Source organism: Python bivittatus, unplaced genomic scaffold (genome assembly GCF_059951505.1).
Source record: "Python bivittatus isolate LINGU-HERP-01145 unplaced genomic scaffold, Pbiv_v1 ctg000070_np1212, whole genome shotgun sequence".
Lineage (NCBI taxonomy): Eukaryota > Metazoa > Chordata > Lepidosauria > Squamata > Pythonidae > Python > Python bivittatus.
This window is the reverse complement of record NW_028277034.1, coordinates 46,866,782-46,887,623: the sequence shown is the minus strand read 5'-3', so window position 1 is coordinate 46,887,623 and position 20,842 is coordinate 46,866,782. Positions and strand designations below refer to the sequence as shown.

General features: G+C 37.4%; 1 protein-coding gene across 5 annotated transcripts in view; it reads left to right on the top strand.

Moving 5' to 3' along the window:
• PTPN13 (protein tyrosine phosphatase non-receptor type 13) overlaps positions 1 to 20,842 on the top strand; it is a 147,611-nt gene that overhangs the window by 57,279 nt on the left and 69,490 nt on the right. For 4 of the 5 annotated variants that reach the window (XM_088133097.1, XM_007420703.3, XM_088133096.1 and 1 more), the window contains exons 4-7: positions 2,563 to 2,628; positions 5,438 to 5,623; positions 9,648 to 9,741; positions 14,251 to 14,805. In XM_088133097.1, the coding sequence (XP_087989223.1) occupies positions 2,563 to 2,628; positions 5,438 to 5,623; positions 9,648 to 9,741; positions 14,251 to 14,805 (901 nt within the window). The remainder of the gene's footprint in view (positions 1 to 2,562; positions 2,629 to 5,437; positions 5,624 to 9,647; positions 9,742 to 14,250; positions 14,806 to 20,842) is intronic. The other variant, XM_088133098.1, reaches the window with a different exon arrangement.

The window sequence follows — 20,842 nt, the reverse complement described above, 5'->3', positions numbered from 1 at the left end:
AAAGCTAATATAAAACTAAAAAGATATACAAACAAAAAAGAAAAAGAGAAATATTGAGAGAAAGAAAAAGAAAAAAGAAAAAGACATATAAAAATGACTTACCCCCCCAAACAAATATAAGCATTTGCAGTAATTTAACACCTTCTTTAATATTATAGAAGAAAAAAATCTCTTCTTCCCATTTATCATCCCTAAACAATAGCCAAATTATAAAAAAGATTAATCAATCTTATTCACCAAAACCATTAAGAGTACCAGTAATACTAAACTTTGTATTTTAAGCTTAGACAAATAAATCTATTTTGCATTTTAACTTTTTCTAATGAGTAAAACATAAAAGATCTATCCCCATAGGCATAAGGAATATCAGTCATAGTAACATGTATATTTTAAACTAAATCAGATACATCCCTTTTATAACTATAAATGAACGGTCAGGAAAAAAAAAAGATTCCAGTAATAACAACCCAATATCAGAACTTTAACAGTTTAACCTTGATCCAATAAGTCCACTTTGAACTCCTTTGTTCTCTTTTTTAAGAGGGTTAGTTGTCAGTTGCTTCTTCAAATAAGGTCCCAGACAGTTCTCTTATCTTTTGTATAGTCTCTTATCATTTTCTCCCTGTCTGTCTTCAGAAACAACTTCAGAGATTTAGTGTTTCTCTTCTGTGGATCCAAAGTAAAATAATTCTCAAAGTCGCTCTTCTGATTTATTTATTTATTTATGATCTGGATATCCCCTTTAATTATTAAGACATCAACCAGGAAATTTTGTATATCCATTACAGCTACTTTCTCCTTGTAGTCAAGCACTTTTAAATCCATTTTCACATCCATAGCATCTTTTTGCGTATCTTCCATATCTCTTTTATAGTCTGGCAATTTCTTAAAGTCCATTTTAAAATCCTTATTCATATCATCATCAGCTTCTGTTTTATCCAGTGGAATCTTTTCTTCTTCTATAACCTCTGTTAGATCCAGTTTTAGGAATAAGTCCTGAAACTTTGTTCCCAAACAGATTTAAATTCTTCTGTAATAAGACAATATTCCTCCATTATGTCAACAAGTATCTTTTCCTCTAATTGCTCTCTGGTTCCCTCTAGTTAACCTTCAAAGCCCAGTCTTATCTTTTGTTTATTTTCAAAATGGAGATTTTCCCACTGTAAAACCTCTTACAGTTAATTCCAAAATCATCAACTATATTTTTATAAAATTTAGAACAGTCCATGGAAATTATTCTTTCAGATCCATCTGGCCCCTTAACTGTCCACAGTCAATATTCTTAGCTCACTTTGGCTGTTTTCTAAAAGTTAAAGGTGTTGTTTTTTTTTAACCTTAACACTTTTTTAATCTTCTTTCTTTGAGGATAGAAAGAAAATCTCCCGGTGTGCAGCAACTTGCCTTTCAGAGGGTTTTTAATTTCCGAATAAAGCACAAATAAGTAGTTTCCAACAGTAATTAAAAGAGGAAGTGAAAGCGAATGTAGTGTCCTTTTGAAGGCTCCGCGCTGCCGCTTGGGCTCGATGTTTCCCGCGACTCCCAGAGCGCTCAGCCCACGAGAGATCGCAAATTTGTGATCTCTTCACAGGGAGCCTCGGTAAGGAGTGCATCTGGGTGATCCAGACATCCCCTTTATCTGGAGATGGTTCCGAAGAGCCAGACCTTTCGTCAGCTCCTCTTAACTGCCGTGGCTGTCAGCTCTGCAAAATCAGGGCCATCCTCAGTCTGCCATTACTCCCCTGGAAGTCTCGTGTCAACTAAGACTTTAACTGAGAAAATTGCATGTACATTTCCATTCATGATGTTTAAATTATGTGCATTTTTTTCCCACTGAAGTAGAGGTTTTAGGCAAGCATTAGAGCATATTTTTTCTAAATTGCAATGCTTTCCAAATTAAGATAAAATCATGGTTTGAAGACAGAAATTTTTGTTTGGCAAAATTAATATTTTGCTATCCATTACTCTATATTTTAATTCATTCATTTTTTTCAGTAGAAAAATAGAATTATACATATATTTTTATTTGCTTCAATTATGTTTCATCAAGCTATCTTCTTAGTAGAAGTCTGTTTTATTTTCAGCTTTTGCTTTATTTTCAGCTTTTTCTTGAAATCCCACAAAAATGCTGAACACCAAAACCAATTCCCATTTATAATCACCTCCAGAAACACAATGACAGGGTTGCATGAGTCTCTGGGTTATGATTTCATTTCTAAACCAAAGAAATTATGTACTCAGATACATTTTTGGCAGAATGCTAGACAGACAAAAGAATGCGTTTTTGGTCACTCACTAAATTAGAACAAAAAGATAATAGGTTTTAAAATCAGTACTTTTCTTGCTCCAGAAAAGAGAAAGATTGAAAACATTTACGTAAGGAAGGACTTTCTGCAGCAGCTGTTTCACGTAATCCAATACTCATGTAGTTAGAAGTCTTGGTGTCTTTTCAGGAACACTCCATGTCTTTTGCCTTCTTCACTCCTGTCATAAATAAAATTCTTCTTAGAATGTTTGCTACAACATTAATTTCACTGATACCATTCTGGCTCTGTTGTGTTGCAGATTCACGTTTATTCTCTTGGAATGACCCTTTATTGGGGAGCTGACTATGATGTTCCAGAAAGCCAAGTGAGTAGTGGAAAAATAATATAATTAGTCCATAATGCAGAAACTGCAGACCCAATAATGTGTTACTAAGTCAGCTCACTTTTTTGTTGCTTCTCTGATACAATCCAGTAGCAGGAATAATCAGATTACTGAAGAAAAGTAGGATGTGGAAGAACAATGATTTGCTTTTCTCTTGACCTTTGAACTCTTGAGCACAAATTGGAAGAACTGGTTCCAAATCGGGAGTGGCTAAGGAAAGAGTGATGGGCCTATTAAACAAAGAATAAGAGAAAAGGTTTTTTGTTTTGTTTTTTAAGTTATATGGTTGCCAAGGAACAAATAGACTGGAAATATAGTTGTCTAGATAAGGATTACATGACAGGGCATGCCATTAAGACAGTAGCCAGCCACCCACTGTGATGGTTGACAGTGAAATACAGAGGAAAAAAATCTAAATACATGCGTTACTGTGAGGTCATAAAATATCAGCTGAGGATACACCCAAAAAAGTTTGAATGAGGAGAATATGCATGTTTATATGTATGTGTGTTTTAAGAGCAGAACACACAAAGATCAACTAGTAATTCCAGAAAAATATGTAGTTCCCAGGAGTGTGGGTGTTATCCTTTAATTGTAAACTCAGCTTGCTACAGATATCCAGTCCATTTGCGTCCTTACTTCTGATTCTCTTCCTATGATGTTTATGTATTATGGCATAGTATATCTTAAGAGAGACTCAAATTCACATGTTTGTGGATACTTGGCTGATCCAATTGCCAAGTGATAACTTCCATGTACAAATGGTTCTGCTAGAAAACATTCTAATTTCCTAATGGTAAGTTCGATTCATGATGAAAATGGTAATCTCTTCACTGGATAGGTTCAAAAAATCTATCAGGGATACTTTTAATTAGTTTCTTACATGGAATAGCATTTAAACTAGATGGTTTAAATGGTCTCTTCCCACCAATTCTATGGTTCTCCTATACGATTTCACAATTGTTGAATTGAAGCGGACCTTTGCTTTATTGGAATTTAGGAGAGGACTCAGAACATTCAGCCAGGATTTTAGTTTTATGGATTTTACATTCCTGTGTTTTATCAGTAGATTACCTTGCTGATCTTTGTAAACTGCCAAGAGCCACTGAGGTTTACTTTAGATTAATTTCTTAAAATAAATAATCACCATAAACAGAACCTTCAAGTCACCCATTGCCAGCTAAGCATTTTTCAGTAGAGACAACTCACACTTTCGCTTGACAGTTGACTAAAAGCAAAATACATTTTGTGACAACCAGTGTCAAATTATTATTCAAGAACAGATTTACTGAAGAATTTGGATCTGGGATTTGCTTAATGGTGAAGTATGTGCTTTGCACATGGAAACTGCCACATTCAGTTGCTGGCTTCTCAGATTAAAAGGATTAAATAGCAGAAGATAGAAAAGACCTCTGTGTGAAAACTTTGAGAATTGCTGCTAGTCAACAGGTCAAGAATGGGCAGCCTTGCAGCTGTCACAGTATTTTGGAATGCAACTCTTAGAAATGTTGGCTAACAGTCAGGACATTCACCTAGTATAGGCCATATTGGCTTAAATGCACTGAAGTCTAGTGCTATAAGTAAGTTTTATATATTAATATGTTTAGAGCTTATTAGTCTCTCCATCTGGGCTGCAAAAATATGACACTTGATAACAGCAAAAGTAGTTTTCTGAATCTTTTTACTGCTGTCTAACAGTCTGATGGATTTTTGCAGCCAAGTTATAGTAGTTCTACTCCATCCTTATTTAATAGAATATAAATTACTAACTTTTGGATTTTAATTTTTTAACAACAAAAATCTTAGTAATATACATAAATAGTGATATTTCAGTGATTCATTGCAACACTGATTGATTGACTATGCGGTATCAAGTCAGTGTCAACTCTTAGCGACCACATAGATAGATTTTCTCGATGACAATCTATCCCTAACCTTCCAATGGTGCACCCATCACCACTGCAACTGAGTCCATCCACCTTGCTGTTGGTTTTCTCTTCTTCTCTTTCTTTCCACCTTTCCCAGCATTAGAGCCTTTTCCATAGAGATAGGTCTTCACATTAGATGTCCTAAGTATAATAATTTGAGCCTTGTTGGTGGTGCCTCGAATGAGAACTCTGGGTTGATTTGTTTCTTTTCTTGGTTGTCTAACACCAAAGTTCAAAGGTGTCCTACAATGTACCATTATGTAATTAGCATTACAGATCTTGTACGTAAATATTGTTTTTATTGGTTTCCATCTACTGAAGCTTTTTTTGAAATAATCAAATTAGGTCCTACAAAGAAAATAGAAGAAATTGGTGTAGGAAAAGTAAGGATAGGAAACTGAGGAGGGATTGTGAAAGCAGTCTCCAACTACACAAAGAATACGGTCAAGACTGAGTGGAATTATCACCTTAAATTACAAAAGACAGACTTGGTTAAAATTTAGGAAAAATGTAGGAACCAGTTTAACAGTGGAATCCATTACTTAGGGAAATACTGAATGTGTTAGAGAAACTCATTGAATTTAAAAGTTGTTAACTCTTGTTTTAATACTACTATTCATTTCTGTTGAGAATGTAGAGATGTTTCAAAGCTCTCTTAACCTAATTTGGTTGATTGTAGTCTTCCTCAGTCTGGTGCCTTCCAGACGTGTTGGACCAGATCAAGGGAGTTGAAACCAATATATCTGAGTAACTGTGTGCATCAAAAGGAGGTTTTGATGAAATGTGTGTAAGTGAGAGAGACAGACAATCAGACAAGGAGAGAATAACTAGATTTTACCACACTTGTCTTTTTTTAATGCCAGCCGATCAAACTTGGGGATCATCTGAACAGCATTCTGCTTGGTATGTGTGAAGATATTGTTTATGCTCGTGTGTCTGTACGGACGGTTCTCGATGCCTGCAGTGCTCACATACGGAACAGCAACTGCGCACCTTCTTTCTCATACGTGAAACAGTTAGTGAAACTGGTTCTGGGGAGTTTGTCTGGGGTAAGTGTTTACAATCAAGTTGTGCAAGGGCTGAAAACTGACGGAACTACTGTGAAAAAAAATGATGGTCCATTTTTCTACTTTCCTTAAGGAATCATTTTTTTAAAAAATTAGAAGGTAGAATTGGTTTCTTTACTGAAGTTTCTTAGAGATTTGTAGAATTAATGAAGTAAGCAAAACTTACACAGACAATTCAGATTTTCCAAGCGTTTGTTGAATTCTCATTAAAAAACTAAAAGAACATTCATAAAAGGACTTGAGACCTAGATTGGCACCGTACCATGCCCTTGCCAGTCGTGTCCCCTAAAAACAATCAATCTCCTTCTACAAAATGGAAAATTATCACCAAGAACTGAGAAACTCACTAGGTAGACTGTTCCTCAGCAATTCTCAAAATATAATTTCCTACCAGAGAATGTGGGTTTTTTTCTACCTCCTGAATGGAATCCCTGAAAATGAAAATTCCTGTGCCTGTCAGCACCATCATTTCCTGCTAGATAGCATGAGACTTAGGCTTAAGCACTTCCTGAAGCTCGCTGAAATTGGCAAAATGTCCCTTTTACAACACTGCAAAAAATTCAGGACTTATTCAGTGTCTGTTTGGCAAAAGCCTTGGTCCGTGTCCTGTTCATCCTGGAGTTCCTTTTATCCACTGTCTCACTTAATCCCCTCCACTCTGTTCTTAAAATCATTCTCCACTCTGTAATTCTGATTGCATACATCTCATATTCAATCCATACACTGAATTCCTTTCCACTCTGGGAACCAATGTACATTTGTTGTCCTTACTTTCAGAATCTTTGTTCTACTATCTCTTTGCTTTTATATCCCAACACACTCTTGTCTATCCTTTACAGCGGTTCTTTGGCCTCCCACCGTGTAAAGGTTTCATGCTTCCTCAGTAAATTATATATTTCTTTCTTGTTGCCCAGCATGTTTTAGGATTTCATTTCTTTACAGTCCTTCCTTAAACCCCACTGTTTCTTTGAACATAGCAGTTTCCATATTGTATTGCAACATGGTACCTGCCAGATATGATGGGCTACAACTCCTAAAACTTCCTGCCATGCATGGCTCTTAATGGTTATTAATGCTGCAAGCTTATATGTACCAAATCAAAAGATCCTATGCTTTTGAATTTCAGAGATTGGAGGAGGTCCATTGCCTTATAATTATTTGGGTGCTTTCAAGAAGTACCACTGCTTGCGAGCAGAATGTTGTATTAGATCCAGAGTGGGCAGTGTGTGTCCCTCCATGTGTTATTTGACTTCAGCTCTCAGCAATCTCCATTGGCTTGGCTAATAGAAGAGATTTGGCCAACTGTGGTTGAGTAACATGCATAGGGACACAAGTTCACAGGTTTCTATGTGATTTCATACATTTCCAAATTCAACAAATTCTGGAAGCTGCCTTTAGGATGTTCCAAAAGTGATTAGAACTTTCACCTCACCAAGAAACAGTAATATTAGGCTCAGCAAGTATTTTTTTAAGATCAAGTATTGGGAATAAGTTCCATTAGAAACCATGGATCCTACCTCTGAGCAATATGTACCTATGTACAATATTTATTATATTGCAGTACAAGCAATATGTATTGATTGTGTTTATTAGGGAGAAAGTGCCTTCGTGAAGACAAAGGATGCCTGTTTTATTCAAGCTTCTCTTTTTTAAAAAGAAAATATGATTGCCTCTCCACACTTATTCTTTTAGTTTGTTTCATTATTTCTGATACTTCTTGTGATGAAACAATTACTGAGCAGTAAATGCACGGAGAGCTTAGTTTCAAATTTTATCAGGAATTCTGGGAAATTGATTCAGCAACAGTAGGGGTTGCCAGAACAGTGCTGCAGAGATGTGAGAATTTGGGAAAGACCTTGGCAGAAGCTCTAATCATCTTCCAGACCAGCTCTTAAGGACTGTTCTTACAAGTCTTGGCTGTGAGCCACTGATGTTCTGGATTCTCCACATGGCAGCTGGTTTCTCATACCTTTCCAAATCACCGTGCCCCAGAAGTTCACCTGCTCATTTTAGTCAACTGAATGTTTGGTTGAAGGAGTGCCCTCAAGAAAAAAAAAAATTCCCATTAAACTGAGGAAGCAAATAGTACTTGTATGTTCCTGTCATTTATTTAATTTGTTATATTACGCTTATGGCAGCATGCAACATAAAAACACAGTTAAAATGCCCACAATAAAAAAAGACAAACAATGCATTTACATAAATTGAAAGCCATAAAAATATCTAATAGTAATAAAATCTAATAAAATCCCATTCCAGATGGTGCAAAGTCCCTCCCCAAGACCCTCCAGAAGAATGTGGTCTTTACTACCTTCTGGGGGGCCAACCCCAAGGGCACCAGAGTAGCTTCTAGAGGGAGGCTGTTCCAGATTTTAGAAGCCAAGAGTGAAAAGCGGCGCTTTGCATAGCATGAACAGCTTCCCCGGGAGCATCTTTTCAGACAGGTAGGCTCTGATAGGAGAAGGCAGTCCTTTAGATGCTGATCCTTTAAAAGTCAAAACTAGCACTTTGAATTACACCCAGAAACTCTTCCAGCAGGTCTGTTGAGATAATTAATTGGTTCTCATAGACCTGTTATTGCTGCATAACACTTACTTTAGATTTATATCGGCAAAAGTCACTGAAGATAAGTATCGTGTCTTTCAGTTGCACTGGAGACATGCAGCTAATATGATCAGATAATTGTACTTCTTAATTTCTGTTTCTTTAATTAGAAAATTACAAATTCCAAAGTGTAGTCACAGCTCAGGCTTTGTAACGGGAAAATTACATAGAAAGTTACATTCTTTGTTGCACGGTGCTTAGAAGTATGTCATCCAGTATGCAGTGTTACCCCTCAGCTTGGCTCCTCAATAGCAAATCTCAATTTTTGTTGCTCAATAATTTACTCTTCATTTTAATTTAGGCTCTGTTTTAATTTTTTTATATTCTGTTTTTGTTTTTTTAAATTAAAATTTTGTCTACTCAGAGTAGAAAGGCAGGAGTGACTAAATAAATGAACAATAAATAAAAGGTGTAAGTTCCATTGTGTGTTCTTCCTCAGTGTGTTCATTTCTTAGATTTATATCTCATATTTCTTCCAGGAGCAAAGGAGCTTACATGGGCATCTCCATTTTATCCCCACAACAACAACCTGATTTAGGTTAATTGGGTTGAGAAAAAATGACTGACTTAAGTCACCCAGTGAGTTTCATGTCTGAAAGCAGACTTGATCCTGCATTTACCCAATCTTAGTGCAACATTTGAACAATTACTCTTCAGTGAAGTTTTCCCAGATATAGTATTTGGCAACTTTGGCCTTCAAAGACAATTACAGTATGGCAGTCAGTCTATGTAAGCCTTAATATGAGCTGGGTTTCCTTGTTATACTTAATCACAGTTGGTTTCAAACTTCATAATTCCTAGCCATGGTAAATCCAGAGGGTACAAGTTTGGGGATGACTGATCTAGAATTTAACAGTGGAAAAACAGTGCCTTGGACTATCCTGTTTAAAGATGTCAATTTCTTGACATAATTTCAGAAAGAACATCTTTCTAAATGAGTATCTAAATACTAACCCAAAGAAAGATATCTGCTACACGGTCAAACAGCAATCTTTGTGACAATCTCACTATACACTTTTATTGGGTGCAGAAAAATGTAATGGTTGATATGCACAGAATTTAGGAAGGACTGCAAAAAGAAGACAGGCTGTGGCTAAGTTTACATATTATGCTAAGCCACAAACCAGCTCACCATGGTTGAAGCAAACCATAGCCAGTATAAACCCAGCCATTGAACAAGCTGTGATTAAAACGTCCCATGGTTCGTACAATGCATGAACCATATATATGTGGATATGTGGATGCTGAAGGATAGTTTTATTAGGTAACCTGAGTTGTAACTTTTTAAAGTTTTAACTTTTTAAAGTTTCTACTTTCAATGGATGAAAGTGAGTTTATCTGGTGAGTTTATCCTAGTCTGGGTTTTTCAGTTCTTCATATTCTGCCTTTTTTGTTGCAATAGGTAGACCAGCTTTCTTGCACAGAGGAGAAAAAGCTTCACACTGACAGGAGCCAGGCCATTCGGGAGAGGCTGAGAGGAAAAGGACTTCCGACAGGTAAACATTTAGCAAGGAAGGGAAGGTTAATGGTATGGAAATCTGGCTGATTTTTAATCTTCTATCTCCTGGATAAGTCACACAAAAGCAGGAGGAGCAGAGCTCCTCCTGATGTTACAACCAGCTTCGCAGGTTCACCTCCTCACAGATAAATGTATGGCTCATAAATGGCTTGATAATAGGTAACAATCTGAGCGCAAAGGAGGTGGGGGCCTTGAGTTGTAGAGAATTGGCTGTAAAGCATGTTTACTGTTTTTCAGGGAGGCAACTTAGGGACAAAGTAGATGAGATATTTCTCTGATATATTTTGTCAAGATTTAAAAAAGCCTGTAGGACGGATGAGAAAACCTTATCTTTCACAGTTAGCCCAATGGAAATACTCCTCCCTCATTCCCCACCTTGTCTATTGGCTGTGGAAAGGAACCTCCCATTCACACTAATGGTGGCTTTTTATCCGAAGGAGAGCAACTGAAGGGGAGATTTTTTTTTCAGTCAAGCCCACTCCTCAGATATCTATCCTTTTGAGGAACTGAATTACCTTCATACAGTGAACATGTCATCTAATTTGATCTTAAATTAATGCGAGTGTTGACGCTTCACATGTTCTATTCCATATTCCAGATGCTGGGAAGAGAGGAAGGCTGTAGCACATTCATACATGTACACCCATCTCTCTGATATATGCACACAGTTACACACATTTGTGTATGTTTGGCATGAGATGTGTTACAGCACATATATAAGCATATAGCTCTGATGTATTTTTTTTCTATCACGCTATTAAAGAGGCACAGTTTTTGTTAAAAAAAAAAAGACAGATAAAATTAGTTTTTCTCTTTATTATGATAACCTGTAAGAAAATGGGAAGGACAGATGTTTGCCCAAGGTTTTGCCCTAGTAAGATGGATGGACCCAAGTTATTTTGTTTTCCAAGGCAATCAGTATGGCACCCTGCTTCCTTCCACACATCAGAGTTGTGAAGATGGCGATTAAAAACATCCTTTAACTCTGGCAACTGCGTAGGCAGGAGACTAATTTAAAGGATACCTATCAGGCAAGAGAGGGGAATTCTGGGAGGGAAAATACCTTTCAGCATCTGCCTCAACTTTGCCTAGTGATAATTCTGGCTTTACCTAGGCCAATACCTGAACTGGAAAGCTCACAGTCAGAAATTCAGGGACACGGGTCTGTTAGGTTACTTTTATACTAAAAAAGCCCTTAATAACAAAAAAAGCCACTGCTGAAAGCTTAGGATTCGCTCCTGCATCTATAGCAGTTCCCAGATTCAAAACCTACATCTCTTTTCCTGCCTATGTTATAACAGACTGGGAACTGCTCATTTCTCAGAGAGTGGTGGGCAACTATGCCTTGTTAGTGTAGTGGACCAGTCTGCTTTCAGACCCCTTGCTTTTGATCGTGCCAATTCTTGCCCTCCCTGTTATGTTATATTTAAAATACTCAGAGCCCACCTGGTGCATTCAAGAAAGTACTTAGGAACACAGCTTCCCATGAAGTCTGAATACCCAATAATAGCAGGATATATTTGACTCTTCCTGTATTTAACACTTGTAGGCATAATATGCTAAATGTAAACTTCCTAGGCAAATATTCATTGTAAAAATATGCACCCATTCACTAGTTTTATAATCTTTCAGATTCACTATAATGGTACCCACATATTTAAATTAAAAAATCTTTAATTGATGTTACTATTAAACCAATATGATATTTGATTTTTTTATAAGTCAATACCACTTAAATTAAGTAATCAGTGATTAAATATATTATTAATTAAATGATTTACTGCAATATAATAAAATCTTATGAGGGATTCTGTAAATACATCAAACCAGAATCTTGAAAATTAATGGTAACTTGTCCTGAAAAAATGAGGTATCCCAATCAAATATGAAGAAGAAATAATGAACATGAAAAGTAGGTACAAAATTCTTGGCCTTTTCCAACTCCACTCCATTGCAATATATGTTGTCGCTGCTCCATTCTTATTCAATTAGCCTACTTATGTTCTCCTATGTTATGTTCCCATATGTTCTCTTCTATTTGTGTTATACTCTTGTGCTCCTTCTTCCATTTTCTGCCTGCTCAGCTTTTAGTGTCCCTATTAAAGATCTGACATTTTCCACCATTTTCATACCTTCTCTGTTAGACTGCAGTCCAAAGCTGTTTAACTTGTGAGTAAACCTCTCTGAATTCTGAATCAACTTCTGAGTAGACCTTCTAGGAATACACTATTAATCTCATCCTTTGTGGTTGAAGGTAGAAAGTGGCTGTGTCATCCTTCATAGATTGTTTCCTTCTGACAGGTTTAAAGCAACAGGGGATTCATCCTTGCTGTGGCTTCATGGAGTTACATTATTTCTTTGTCTATAAGCAACTCTTGTGTTTGTTTTCATACCATGGCAAAACCAATTTATTAAGAATAGCTTTTGTTGTTTTCTTGAATGTTTAGTGGCATCTTCCTTTACAGGCTAACTTAAGATACAGTGGTACCTCTACTTACGAACTTAATCCATTCCGTGACTCTGATCGCAAGTCGGGTTGGTCGCAAGTCGAAGTAAATTTTCCCATAAGGTTCAATGTAATTACCGTTAATCCGTTCCAGCGTCCGCGGACCACGCATCAGGGATGGAAAAACGGCCGCTGACCATGCGGCAGGGCAGAAAAATGGCCGCAGACCACGTGTCAGGGGCGTAAAAATGGCCGCGGACCACGTGGAACGGGCAGAAAATGGCCGTGGACCACGTGGAACGGGCGGAAAATGGCCATGGACCACGTGGAACGGGTGGGAAAATGGCTGCGGACCACATGGAACGGGCGGAAAATGGCCATGGACCACGTGGAACGGGCGGGAAAATGGCTGCGGACCACGTGGAACGGGCGGAAAATGGCCGCGGACCACGCGGCAGGGCGGAAAAATGGCCGCGGACCACGTGGAACGGGCAGAAAATGGCCGTGGACCACATGGAACGGGCGGGAAAATGGCTGCGGACCACGTGGAACGGGCGGAAAATGGCCGCGGACCACGTGGAACGGGCGGAAAATGGCCACGGACCACGTGGAACGGGCGGAAAATGGCCACGGATCCGGTTCGTAAGTCGAGGTGAGTTCATAAGTAGAGGTAAATTTTTGGGGCCATTGCTGATCGTATCTCGAAAAATTCGTAAGTAGGGGCATTCGTAAGTAGAGGTACCACTGTACTTCCACACTGCCATGGCTTCTACTGCCCAAACCCTCAACAGCCATTTGAAAATGTTCTCTGTTTATCTTCAGATCTCCCAACCCCAAAATATTGATAATAATTTTTTTAACTCTGTGATTTGTCCTGAATTGCTGCAAATTCTGTAGTAACGTGAGTCCTCGCCCTGAAGTTACATAAAAGAAATAAAATAAATTGCTTGCGCACATATACACGCATACCATCTATGCATTCCTTAATGTTTTCTATCTATCTATCTATCTATCTATCTATCTATCTATCTATCTACCTACCTACCTACCTACCTACCTACCTACCTACCTACCTAGAATGACAATGTAATGAGTTCTTAAGAAATATTAAAATGTGATGTCCTAGATCAGCATTTTTCAAACTTGGCAACTTTAAGATGTGTGGACTGCAACTCCCAGAATTCTTGCTGGCTAGGGAACTCTGGAAGTTGAAGTCTACCCACCCTAAAGTTGCCAAGTTTGAAAAACACTGCCCTAGATTATGGCAGTGGGGTATTTTGACATTTACTGTTAGCCTAAATAGCATCTGGAGAAACCCTTTATGTAAATAAATTAAAACAAATCAAGACTCAAATTCCAGAAGCCAAGGCCAAAACAAGAATTGAGAATCTGGCTGACTTTATTATCTCTTTGGCAGAATTGAATTTTGTCCTTCTAATGTATCCTTTGACTCTTTCCTATTCGGTGCAGTATGAAAATTAGCAGTTTCATCTCTCTGAACCACTGGTTATTATGAGGAAGCCATCAGAATGAGATCAAAAATACTGGGTGCAATATGGTACTGCTTGAATGAATTCAAAAGGTTCTATGGGCTGGTCTGTTTGAGCACTATATGGAGAACTTTGATATTTTAATGTTGACAAGTGGAAACACCAGAGAATCAAAGGCAAGAAGGTTGAGTTGGTCCACAGGTTGTTTTCTGGAATGAATACATCCACACACACACATACATGAACCAAGACAAAGTTTAGGAGTTTTTGAAAAACCTGTGTTCCTCAAGATAGAAAATGGAATAGTTCAAGACAATATTATTTTAGCTGCTATAGTTGATGAGAAGCAAGGTAATTTCTTTTGGATGCACACATTTATTTTCATTATTTTGATGTGTTCAGCTGATCCTTAGAATCCTACCCCCCACCCAAAAAAACCCAAAAACCACCTTTAAGAAGAGTTTGTATCCAGTTCTTCTAGAAAACATGACAGTGGGAAGGGTTCAGCTGCATCCATATCCAAGAGAGATTCTTCTCATTCTCATTCCAGGAAGAATGGCTGATGCTGCAGCTGGTTACCAGACCCCTTTCTCTCAACAAACCATGCTTAACAAAGGGCTTAGTAAGTCATTGGGGTTCTTGTCAATCAGAGACTCACAAGGTGAAGACGAGTTTTGTCAAAATATTGCCTCTGATTATAACTCTTGCCATGATGGCAATACAGATACTTGCTGTCCTTACCGGTACAGAGCTTCCAACTTGGAAAAGAAAGCCAACAGTGATCCCAAACGAAAAGTATGGGCTTCCTCCTCTGACTTGTTGTGCACAACTGACAAAGTCACACAGAGAGACTGTGTTGCAGATTCTCATAAACTCCATCATCAAGCTGAAACAGTTTCAGTACGGACTTCAGGAGCTCCCAGAAACAAAGAAGGCAGATATTCTGATGGGAGCATAGCCCTTGATATATTTGGCCCTCAAAAATTAGACCAGGTGCTTCATATGTCAGAGACATCAACATCAGCGGCCTTATCATGTGCATTTGACAGGATCAAAGAGAGGCAGAAGAAATTGCAGGTGCTGAGAGAAGCCATGAATGTAGAAGGTTAGTAGATTTTTCTACATGTTGTATTTGACCTGTGACATCCTTCACATTGTCAAAATAGTATATATTCATGTGTGTGTGTGTGTGACTTTTCCTGTTTTGTCAATTTGGTATAGAACTGGTGGGAGGTAGCTAAGAAAAAATAAAATCAGTTTATGGAGAATGTGAATCCAACAGGTGTTTCCACACCTGTTAAATTCCATTTGCACTGGAACTCATGATACTTCTTTTCTCCATGATTCCTCATATCTTTCAGCTTTGACAATTAGCAAAGTAGGGGGGACCTATAACCTTACAGACATTGCCAGACTGCAATTCCTATTAGACCAACTAGGAGGGCCTATGGGATGGGAGTTCAAGTTCCCACATCCCTGAATTAGATGTTGCAGCAATCTTAAGCTAAGTATGCCTAGGTATAGACATAATCTAGCTGAAAGACTTTTCACAGACCTTGAATTCTATTTGGAGGGAGTGTGCAGAATCTTAGCGAGTATGGACAAAAGTTTAGCTCCTGACTAAAACATCATCTCAAGCTCAAATGCAGCAATCAACAGTTTTGTAAAGCTTCCCTCAGGTGATAATGCAAATAAATAAATAAATCAAAAATCGTTTTCCAAGGACACAAAAGCTCAGATAAGTAGGCTTATTGTAGAAAATATGTGAAACTGTTGGGAAAGCACTACAGCAACTGCTGTGTATCAAATGCAAGCTCTATTTATAATAAAACTAAGACTCAAAATTCTTGTGTCCAAACAGCACAACAGCCTAAAAATGTTCTCTTTGGGGCAGGAGGCCTAGTTTCCAGCTGTCTCCCTTTTTGGTAACAGATCTGGCATTAGGCTGTTTACTTTTGACCATGTGAAAATTATCACATAATAATTCCAAATACTGAAGTGTGCCCATTCTGATGTTAAGGTCATATTTCTTATTTTTAATTAGCTTAATCTTTATTTAAAACAAAAGTATAATTAGTTTTATAATTAACCTATTTTTTATTTAAAACAACAGCATCAACAAAAGTATAGTTCTATTACAGCATTCCCCCCAAATGAGCCTGTATTGTTTCAGATGGAGTCCAAAGCACAATTGTTCAGAGGAAACAAAATCAACGCGTATCTATTCTTTCAATTTTGAGAGCATTTGGAAAGGGAGGAGTAACTGATTAGTTGGCTCTTCAGGATGTTGGCTTTGGTATTGTTGTTCATTTATCCTGGAACTCTCTGTACTGCGGTCTTTTGTGTTCTTTTCTTTACAAAGACTTCAGAGTGCATTTAAAAAGGCAAAAAGCAAAAAAACAAAACACCATTCTATTCTGGTTGTCCTCTAAAGCTAAGGCCTATGTGCACTTTGCACAAGCTCTGAGTTCTTGCTGATACTGAAGTTCAAGATATCTATGCAGTGAGAGTGGCATCTTCAGAGGTATTCTAAAAGCGCCACAGTCTGGACAATGACCTAGCGAAAAGCGCACACAGGTATCTAAATACAGTAGGCCATCCTCAGTGTTGTTTCCCCCCCTCCCCAAATGTTGTTATACTAATGGCTTACTTTGATTTGGTTGGCTCTTTTAGATTTTTTCATTTTGGTGTGGCCCATTCAGCCTTCTTCTCTGTGCCCTACATTCTCTTGTGTCCTGTTGTTTATGGAGACTTCAGAATCCATTCACAAATTCAAACAATCACATGCTGGCTAGTATGCTGAGCTTAGGAGTTGCTGTGTGTGTTTACATGCACACACTCATGCACATTCCATTCAGGCTCTTGTGCACTGCGTTTTGGTGCAAAGTCATGCTTGTACTTCTTGGTTCGACCTGTTTGCTCCGTTCTCCTGTCCCTTTAGAACTTCAAATGTAAAAAGAAAGATTGTTTTGCTGATCAAAGGGGAGTACCTGATTTATGATTACTGTTTTTTCTGTGTGCTACTGCATGTTAATAATCTGGATATATAGATGTAATTTATATTTAAGAGGTAAATGCTGTCAGCCAGGCAAAAATAATTTGTGTGTGCCTGTTTCCCATAATGTGGCCTCTCTCCTGGGTAGCAGTTGTACCTTTCCTTTCCTTTCCTTTCCTTTCCTTTCCTTTCCTTTCCTTTCCTTTCCTTTCCTTTCCTTTCCTTTCCTTTCCTTTCCTTTCCTTTCCTTTCCTTTCCTTTCCTTTCCTTTCCTTTCCTTCCCTTCCCTTCCCTTCCCTTCCCTTCCCTTCCCTTCCCTTCCCTGATGTGGAGATACAGTGGCCATCTTCTGATCAAGTTTTTGTTTTCATTATAGCAGTACTTCTCCTGACATTTTCAGGAGATTCACTGAATGATTGCTATGACTTTTCCATGATGAGGAGGATTTTTTTAAAAAGCCAAGACATTTATATGACCCCGCTTGTTCAGTTGACTTTTTACCCAAATTTCATTATTAAGCTTTAGCCATGATCTTGGTTTTTCAATAATTAATAGAAGTTTCTGGAGTGGGAATTAGTGCTGAAAGTATGTTTTCAGTCTAATGTGATATATGAAAGAATTATGATGTGAGCTACTTAGAGTCTTGATTTTAGAAGATGCATAAATGCACCTATAATAAATACATAAAATAAATGTTCAGGAGAGTGATTAAAGAACTCTTCATTCAAATTAGGAGAATGTCATATCTGTACGGACATCGGTGTTAGGGTTATATAATAATTGCATGACTGGTAGGAATTACAATCTGGAATTATACTTGACCAAGGCTGTGAAAATGTGTCTAGTCATACACGCCTACCCACCTCCCTTAAAGCTTTCATACATTTGCCAAGGAGCATTACATGGGGACATGATGGAGAGGGAATAGATTGATTGAACAATATAAGAATCTGGGGACTTGTCAAATTAGCCTTAGCAAACTAGAAAGCAATGCATTAAAGCCAGGGATCAGTAAGTAATAATTATCCTGTTCTATAATACTTCTGTTCTGTAAGGTTAACATTTCTGATTGGCTCTCTAAGACAGAGAGCGGCCTCAGAATCTAAACTCAGCCCAGAGATAAGGTTCAGAAGTGATCATGTTTTCATTGATTAGCTTAACCTCAATGTTTTCAATGACTTTTGACTGAAATTCTATGCTTATCTGCAACCACACGTTTTAGACCTCTCATGTTGACCACCCTGTGTTCAAATAAATAAATAAATAAATAAATAAATAAATAAAATTGGTCTTCTTGCTGTCTGAAAGCATGATGAGTGTTGCTTGTATCCATTGCCTATCCTTGTTCAGGGGTCATAGAGTATATAAGCAAAGCTTGATGTTCCCAATGTTAAGTCAATACTGTAACACCACCATCTTCTTTGTACCATAAGAACCATTTGGTCCTCTTAGAGATGCAAACACATTGTGTTTTAGATCCAGGATTTGGCAAAACAGGATGCTGAAGTTGTTATTACTGTGCTAATTACCCCTCCCCAATCTTTCATGTGAGCTTCACAATGCCCAATTACTATCTGTAATTGTGTTCTTTCTATATAAAAGTAATGCATGATTAAGCTTATAGTATTATAATAATTACTTCTCTGGAGCAGGGAATAAGTAGCAACTCTTCCTATTTTAGCTAGAGTAACCATTCCCTGCCGCTCACCAATAATTTAAATGTTTTGTTTCTGTATTATTTCAGAAGAGAAATTCTTCGTTTCATGGCATGTTTGTGGTTTTGTGCATGAGCAAACTTGACACCATACCCAAGATATACTGCTTAACCAAGCAGCATTTATGTCATGAAATCCAGTGGTTATTAGATCTGATTTAATGCGGTTTGGACAGCTGTAAAACTTTAGACTGGGAATATAGTATATTGCTTAGTGAACAAGCTGGCAGGATTGGGCGCTGTTGCTTCAGTTGTGGGGGAAAGATTTGGGTTGAGAGGACAGAAGCACACTGTTTTTTAGATCAACCTCCTCATAGTTCCAGATCTCAAAAATATTGTATGACTTTGGCCCAATTATAATGTGACATTTCTCAATAGCCTAGCTATTTCAGTATAATATTTTTTAAAAGTATTGATGTCTGTAATATTTTTAAATAGCTTTATCATATTTTAAAATAACGCTTTAACTATGTTTTTATGAACATATGTTTCTTTTTCCAGAATGTAAAAGCAGATTATTTAAAGCTTCGCTAAACTAATAGCACTATTTAATTTAGCTATAAAGGGAAAAAATCCAAATTACAATCCAAAGGAGCCATCCTTCATATTCTTTAGACCTGGGTTGCCAGTGTCCTTAATACTAAACACATCTAGGTTTCTGCCAGCTTTCTCTTCCAGCCCTAGAACCACAAACTCTCCATCCCTTTTCCAATTTGATGACTGGTCATCATGAAGTAAAGAAAACCTTCACGAAGGGTGATGAAGACCCAGATAATTTGGAGAATGGATATACATCCTAGTCCCTTCTCAACAATGCCAGTTTAAAATACCTGGTTTTCCACTGTAATTTGTAGTGGGGGAGTCTCTGGTCAGGATGTGTGTCTGTTTGACAAAATGTGTGTATTTATGATAGGGAAAGAAGAAAAAACCATAAAATTGATTAATATAATTTATGCTGTAGTAAATTAATACTCAATTAAAATCTTTATTTTATTTTATTTTATTTTATTTGAATTTTGTTTTTACTATCTTACACCTGCTGAAATGCAAACCAAGTTTTTTTAAAATGTACATCCCCTTTTTCTACCCTAATGATCCTCAAAAAGGCTGGTCTGTTAACTAATATTGAGCATGAATTTCCTGGTTTCGATCTAAAGATTTCTGGCTTGGAGTTTGACCCTGGGCTGTTGTAAAGTCATCAAAATGCTAACCAGGACATGACAATTCACAATTATATGTTTCCTTCTCTGGTTGCCCTTTTTCCTGCATGTTGCAGTCTTTTTATGCTTAACTACAATTCTGTAATATCTAAAAAGACAATTAATGCTGCTGATAATTAACAGTATTTAAAGCCACTCCTAACTTCTAGATCAGAACAAGTTGGTTTCTAAACAAACTCTGAAGGACAACCTTAACAATTATTAGAAAACAATCAGCTGTGATGCTGAATCTTAGTTAAAGGAAATAGGGAGGCAGACATTGATGGAAAGTTTTATTTCCTTTAAGTAACTTTCATTGTTTATTTTACATTTCCATTTGAAAGAAAGAATTGAGGAAGTAGATTATCAAAATGGTTCCATCCCAAATCTGTTGATTTTAGCTCAGGTAAAGTAGGCAATAGGCTGTCAGAACTATACACCATGTTTTAAAGAGTCATTCATGCTAGAAGCTGCCACAATAATATCCAGTTTCAATAAATGGAGCTGTGTAGGTTCTAGGACTGCCTGCAGCCTCCCACAATGCTAGGGGCACAGGCACTAGAGACTTCCAAAAATTGCACTTTAATTGCTTAAAGTGACGAAAGGGATGGGACTTCCGGGGAACAAATGGCAAACTGAAAATGGAGCTAACGACTGCGGTGGAATGAAGAGCTGGCAAATAGACTGGCTCTTTGCAATTCCTCTCTGGACAAGGAGGGGACTTGAGATCACCCACAAGTACTCCAGATAGTTGCTTCTTGCAAGGAGACAGTTGCTTCTTGCAAGGAGCAGTCTCCAGTGAGTTTAGAGCTCTAGGGAATGAGGGAATAGGCAACTTTGTACCTTTAAAATGTTTTTATGTTTCTTATTTGTGAGCCACCTAGAGTTACTGATATGAGATGGGCGGCATATAAATTTGATTTATAATAAATAAAATAAACTTACTAGAACTTGTTAACTACTTTTTAGCTATTAGGAACTTTGGATTGAGAAGTCTGAAAATACCAGGTGAGTTTCCTTCAATCCTTAGCAAAAGGCATTTTAAATACAAGAAGAACTTAAAAAACATTTTTTTTTAATAAACAGCAAAAGGATAATTAAAACTTTGATTTTAGAAAGTTACAAACACGCTAGTGGTCCAGATAAATTTGAAATAAGATTTTGGAATTAATTATAAGAATTCTTCCCGTGGAAAATGTTTTGTATTCTTTTTTTTAAAAAACTTAATAAGACT